Source organism: Seriola lalandi, unplaced genomic scaffold (assembly GCF_002814215.2).
Source record: "Seriola lalandi dorsalis isolate HSWRI2012SDOR001 ecotype SW California unplaced genomic scaffold, Sedor1 jcf7180002054673, whole genome shotgun sequence".
NCBI classification, from domain to species: domain Eukaryota; kingdom Metazoa; phylum Chordata; class Actinopteri; order Carangiformes; family Carangidae; genus Seriola; species Seriola lalandi.
Genome location: NW_019525226.1, coordinates 521,009 through 527,227, shown reverse-complemented (window position 1 = coordinate 527,227; position 6,219 = coordinate 521,009). Strand labels below are relative to the sequence as shown.

The window sequence follows — 6,219 nt, the reverse complement described above, 5'->3', positions numbered from 1 at the left end:
AGAGGGGGGGGGAGAGAGAGCGCTCTCACGTTGAGTATCCTGTTGATTCTGCCTGCCGAGCGTTTAGAGGAGCTGAGGAGCTCGTCAGCAGGAAAAAGCCTCAGACAAGAGAACCTGGACGCAGAAGCTACACTGGATGGCATGTCTCCCGGGGTTTGCTTGTAGATAGGACGGCTCAGTGTTTCCATTTGTATTTTTTTTTCCATCTCAACGTTGATTGAAGACCTTGGAGGGGGGAAAAAAAACCCTGCGCTCCATTTCGCAGCTTTTTTTTTTTTTGCTCCTCTCCTTTGTCACAGTAAAGCAGGTCGTGATTTTTGTATGCAACATAACGGGATTCGTGGTGGGAGCGTTTCCTTTCATCAATGTGCATTGATGTAGCAGAAAACGTGGAGGAGATAAGGTAGGTTAAAGCGTGCTTTTTAAAAAAAACACTGGGGAAGCTGTGCAAAGATAGACAGTCACATCGGCTCATTCTTTGGTGGTTATTGGAGCCATCAGTCGTGTGCCGTGTGTGTGTGTGTGTGTGTGTGTTTGTGTTTGTGTTTGTGTGTGTGTGTGTGTGTGTGTGTGTACAGGGCATCAATAGTTGGATGTTTTCATTGATATCCAATTGATAAACACCTTGCAGCCTGAGTAGCTCACCACAGTCCATTGTCTCGTTTTGCTTTCACACCAAGCGCTGCTGTTGTGTTATGAAAGGAAAATGTAATTTTGATGAACACTTCTCTCTTCACAGAACCCTTATCTCAGCACCTGGAACCTCTGGTAAGGATTTCATTGAGGACATTCAGCAATTAAAAGGATTTCGATTCTTATCTAAACCGGGAATTACACATCCAAACTGGGATCTATGAGCGGAAAAGTGGCGAAGCCTAAAGAAGACAAGGATGCTTCCAAGGGTAAGAGGCGAGCCTTGCCTTGTATACAGACTGCTTTACCCCTAAATCACAAGGTTTTAACGCGCTCATTCATTTCCCTGCATGGTGCTCAAATCACCCTCTGAGGTTAGACAGGAAAACAATAGCAGCCACTGGATGCTGAACCATTCCCAGCACGGTGCATGTGGATATTGCTGTTTGAGATCGAAGCAGCTGCTACTGTAGGACACTGTAGGCCTATATGCTGCACGGTGTGTTGGTTTCGGATCACATGCTTCACTTGCATTGACTTGGTGATCCGTCAGAAACGTAGACAGACAAAGCGACAGATCATTATGTTGCAGACCTGTAGGCTACAGTGGCACAGACTGCGCACACAACATGAAAAGTAAACAACAATAACGCTGGAGCGATGACAGTGATTTCCTGACGTGTCACTGGCTTCCTTTGGAATTGTCCCTTTGTGTTTCTCGCTCGCGCCTTACCCGCATACTGAGCCGCACATTCTCATCACATCTGTACAATCATGTACGGAGCCTTTTTTTTTTAAACTCCTGTAGCCCAAGCTTATGACCGTATGGCGTAAAAATCAGGCATTTTACCTCTCAGAAAAAAAAAATAAAAGGAAGCAAACTGCCTATCCATTGCCATGGAGACAGAGCGGAGACAGGGTTGCCAGAGAAACCTGGCGGTACTAATCACTGTAGCCGCTCCATCTACACCGGGGATGTGCACGACACTTTACGCACCGCCACACACATTACTGTACCTTTTGTCTTGGGTGCTTGGTTTTTCTATTCAACAATTAGAAAAATAAATAAATAAATACATCGTGTGGTGGTTGACAATGACGCGTCTGTAAATTTGTTTCCAGACCTGCAGGCGATGATTTCACCCTAAAAAACCTTATTCTGTTGTCTTTGTTGCCTTAATTGGAATCGGGATTCATGACTTTATATTTTTATGGTCGATGTAAAAACAGGACTTTGCTGAGCGTAATACAATAACAACCTGCATTTAAACTGTGGCACAATGCCCATTGAAGCCGTCCTCTTTATTTACAGTATAGCAATTCAACTGGATCCCCTTGTTGTCAGGTTCCGGCTCTGTTTAAGATGCTCACAGCAAATCAATAAACCTAATTGGCTTATTTTGGCAGCACTGCTACTGCAAGTGATGACGTAGCCTGTTGATGTTACTATAAGTGGTTCATACAGTAATGATGGCACTATAGAGACCTACACTAAACATTGCCAGTGTGCAGAGACTTTTCTTTGGTTGTTCTTGTTCTCCAGAGTTACTGGCGGCCACTGATTGATGGATAATGAAGCAGTGAGATCAGAATATTTTACCTTATCATACTGAGGAGACTGCACTGTGAACTCAAACTCAGAGAGAATACATATGATGCTAAATATATTATTTCAAGCATCTTTTTGTTACAGCCCTGTACCACTCCCCACTGAAATACAAGCACTATAAATAATAATATTATTATAACTATGTATGTCTGGGTTTGTTTTAGTCACATTTTGTAGTTTAATTTGAGGCTAAGATTACATAATAGGCCTATGCTTTATATTTAGTTATATTCCTTCTGATGTTAGCAATGATGCATTCACTGTTCAATGAAGTTTCATCTGCAGGAAACCCTAAATCAAACATCTCAATTTTAAACATGACAACAATTCTTTTTGTCTCATCTATCCTGATCTTTTTGAAAATACTTTTTTAAAGACTACCTATTCAGGGACTGAAGAACTAGTAGCCAGAAGAGCATCTCTTCTCTTTGTATGCATTTGATGTTTTTGTACATGGTGAATGACAATTAATTAAAAAAAAAAAACAACAACAACTAACTAACTTAACAAAACACCCCAGGACAGAGGAACTAGCTCAGCATGTTTTGCTGACAACACAGTGAGAAATATATGCTCAAAAGAATTGATTTGTAGATTAACCTCCACACCAACTTTCCCTCTCATCTCCCTCTGGAAATCAATGGTATGTGTGAGTGGCTGACTCATTTAAGCTGTCGGGCAGCAACGTCTCCAAAACTCTCGGATGAGACAAAAACATCTCCACCTTAACCAAGAACGCTCGACAAAGCTCGGTTTAGTTTTATAGATGCTGAGCCGAAAGCCAAAAGCTGGTTAAAAAAACCCCAAAACAAAACCAAAAACAAAACTGCAGTTCACTATCTGCATCACTGAAAGGTTCACAACGCGCCAGCTGCCCTCCATCAGAGACTTGACTGGCACAAGAGCCGGGAATTGCGCAGGGAATATCAGCACTGACCCTGCCAACGTTGGCAACCACCTGTCCCACAAATTATTTCAGGGAAACAGTCCATTAAAGCCGGAACCACCTGCCATCTCCACAGCTTTTTTTCTGCAAGCTGTTGGCCTAGAGAAGCTTCTGAGTGCCCTGCTTTTTCAGAACAGAAGTGATACCCGCATTTCTTCTCATCTCCCCTCACCCTTTTAAAAATATTTTCAGACTCTCAGTTCTCAGTTATATCTCTGTTACTTTAACAGGCTGCACAATGACATGGGAATGTATTTAATCATTGTTATGTTAGCTTTATGTCTACTAGTTTATTTGGCTTTCAGTTTCCGTTGTCCCATCGTCAGTCCACAGAGAAATGCACACAGCCTGTATTCAGAAACGGAGCCTTAAAACTAGCCGTCAGGACTTCTGTAACTTTGTGCCAACCAGCATGGCTCATCGTTTTATTTTATTTTTTTATTTTTATTGTTGTTGTTGTTTTAACTTTATTAACAACACAGAGCCAAAGAGCCTTTCTGTCACTGAGCTAAAAGCTACAAGACAGAAAAATGTGGAGGAAATGCTGCACAATCAGACACAAAACGACCTGTTGTTGCTAGAGATCCTGAGAGAGGCCTGAGAAAGCAGATGTAAAACTACATTACTAACTACTAGACATGAAACATGATTTTTGGTATGTAAAACCACAAATACATCTTCCAATGGATATCACAACTACAATAAAACACTCAGAAAGTGTGAACTATAGGACCTTTAAGTTCAACCAACTAAAGATGATTATTGATTCAACATAATCCATAACTACAGTATATGTTGATTGAAATTGAATTACAGGTTTAGAACCCACCGAAAACAATTTGACACAGCAATGTAGTGTTGTTTAGAGTTAATTCAGTGTTAATTAGAAAAAGTTGATAGTGAGAAGCAGAATATGAATTGGATGGATGGACAGAGAACTTTTGTTTTCCTCCAAATAAAATTTTACTGAATTAATATATTTTCTCTGTGGTGGATCAAAGTAGAAATCATATCAAAAACTGACATGCGATTAAAACTGTCCAGCTCAGTGACGGAGTCACTTTTGTCATTTCATGACAGGGTATTTTTCTTGTGGTTGGCAAGTATGAGTTTTGTGACAGTAATCTGTTTTGTGGCTCAGTCCGAAAGGCCATAATTCGTCCTATAGCAGCACGTGAAAACAGAAAGTATGCAGGCAGAGAGAGAGAGCGAGAGAGAGCGAGAGAGAGAGAGAAAGAGGGAGGTGGCGGGGTAGAAGGCGGTGGTGTGTATCAGAGCTCCAGTATCAACACCACTGAATCACGTTGTGTTAGTTTTCCCTTGTCCTTGTGAACCTAAGTTGTCCAGACAAAGTGATGTGTCAAAGCATGACGTACACACACTTTCAACTTTACAGCTTTCCAGAGCCTGAAAACTCTGGCTCTTATGAACTGTTTATTCCCATTAACAGTGCTGCACTGATGCATTGTGCATCAATTATGCAGACATTTCCACCCTAACTGTTTGGCCACATGACAGTTTTACAATCCAGTCTAACAGCCTCCATCACATTTGACGTTTTCAGTTTAAGAAAACCTATGTGTATATTTTTATGATGACTTTTCCCAAACATATTTCCTTCCGATTATAAATCCCACATTCCTCTGGGCAAAGAACTTTGACTGCACTTGTGTCACTCTCCTCAGACTTCATCTCAGTCCAGTGCATTGATAGACTCCCCTCCTGGGTCGTGAGTGTCAGCCAGTGGATTCATGTCTCCCTCAAATTGCAGGTCCGAGTGGAGCAGAATGCATAAGTCTTGCATATTTGCAGGCAGATTAATTCAGCGCGAGGACAGCCACAGAAGTGAATCAATAGATTCCCGGAGAGGAGTTTGGAGCCGCTTCATTAATCACAATGCAGGCAGCTCTGTCCTCCTCAACGCTGACACCTGCTCTAATGTACAGTGTCATTAAGATCTTTGGATCTCATGGCTGGCTCTCAGAGAAGGCCCTTTGAATAGAGTGTGGTCAAGGGAGGATTTAGCCACTGTTTAATTATTATGACAACATATTAGATGGAGTCAATATCTGCACTGTCAGGCTTTACTGTCATCTCTCCCTGAATGTTTGAAAGAAAAGAGCATCTGCAGAAATGCAAAGACACTGCATCTGTTTTTTTTGCTGCGTTCAACCTGTTAATGCATACATCCTACTGTGCAGACATTGACAGGTTACAGCAGGACTGAGTGTACAGTTTCACATGCAGTCGCACTGGTGTGTGCAAGCTCAGCTGGTATTCTAGGAGATTTTCATTTGGGGGGTCCTCAAATTCTAATCCCAGGGTTTGGAAAATGATTCCAAATAAATCTTGAACCCAGCAAGCTCACAGGATTTTCTGCTATTTGACAGGGTCAGCTTAAAATCATTTTTTTCCCTCTAAGATACTAATACAAAATTCAGTTCAGGCTTTTTCATTTCTATCCTTCATAGAAACTGTACAATCTGGTTCAGGTAACCTGTACCAATCTTGTCACGGTATGTTATGATTTTTACTTTTTAAGACCGAAGCACAAATTAAAATGTGACATATTCGCTTCCTCTATCAGTAACACAGGCGGGTTTCTCCAAAAAGTAAAAAAGAAAAAACGAAAAGCTCATTCATTTCTATATTCCCTACAATGTATCCAACACAGCAGAAACAGCTTGGCACATGTAAACATTGGGGTTTGTGAGGACATGTTCAGCTGGAAGTATTTGTGGTGTCAGGATGGTGGACTTGTTCCCTGTCAGATGCTTTCCTGGTACTGACGCAGATCCGGCCACATTGCCTGGAGGAAACTGGCTCGCCTCGCATCAGAGATCTGCCAGTCTCCATCGCTGACTTGCGCGCTGATCGCTGTTTGGTAATGTTGAGAGCCCGTCTCCTCAATTCCTCTGTCAGCTTGGGTTTCTGAGTGACACTACCCTATGATTGGCTTCTGGTTTCCGGCCCATCGTGTTCTCTGTGATTTCTCACAATGTGTTTCTTTGAGAAGAAACTTGTGTTCTTT

At 41.8% G+C, this 6,219-nt stretch overlaps 1 protein-coding gene across 2 annotated transcripts in view; it reads left to right on the top strand.

Moving 5' to 3' along the window:
* fgf13a (fibroblast growth factor 13a) overlaps window positions 1-6,219 on the top strand; it is a 94,861-nt gene that overhangs the window by 1,259 nt on the left and 87,383 nt on the right. The window contains exons 1-2 of one of the 2 annotated variants that reach the window (XM_023421672.2): window positions 61-403; window positions 740-902. In XM_023421672.2, coding sequence (XP_023277440.1) covers window positions 854-902 — 49 coding nt within the window. In that variant the 5' untranslated portion in view covers window positions 61-403; window positions 740-853. Of the gene's footprint in view, window positions 1-60; window positions 404-739; window positions 903-6,219 lie in introns of those variants that run through there. The other variant, XM_023421673.2, reaches the window with a different exon arrangement.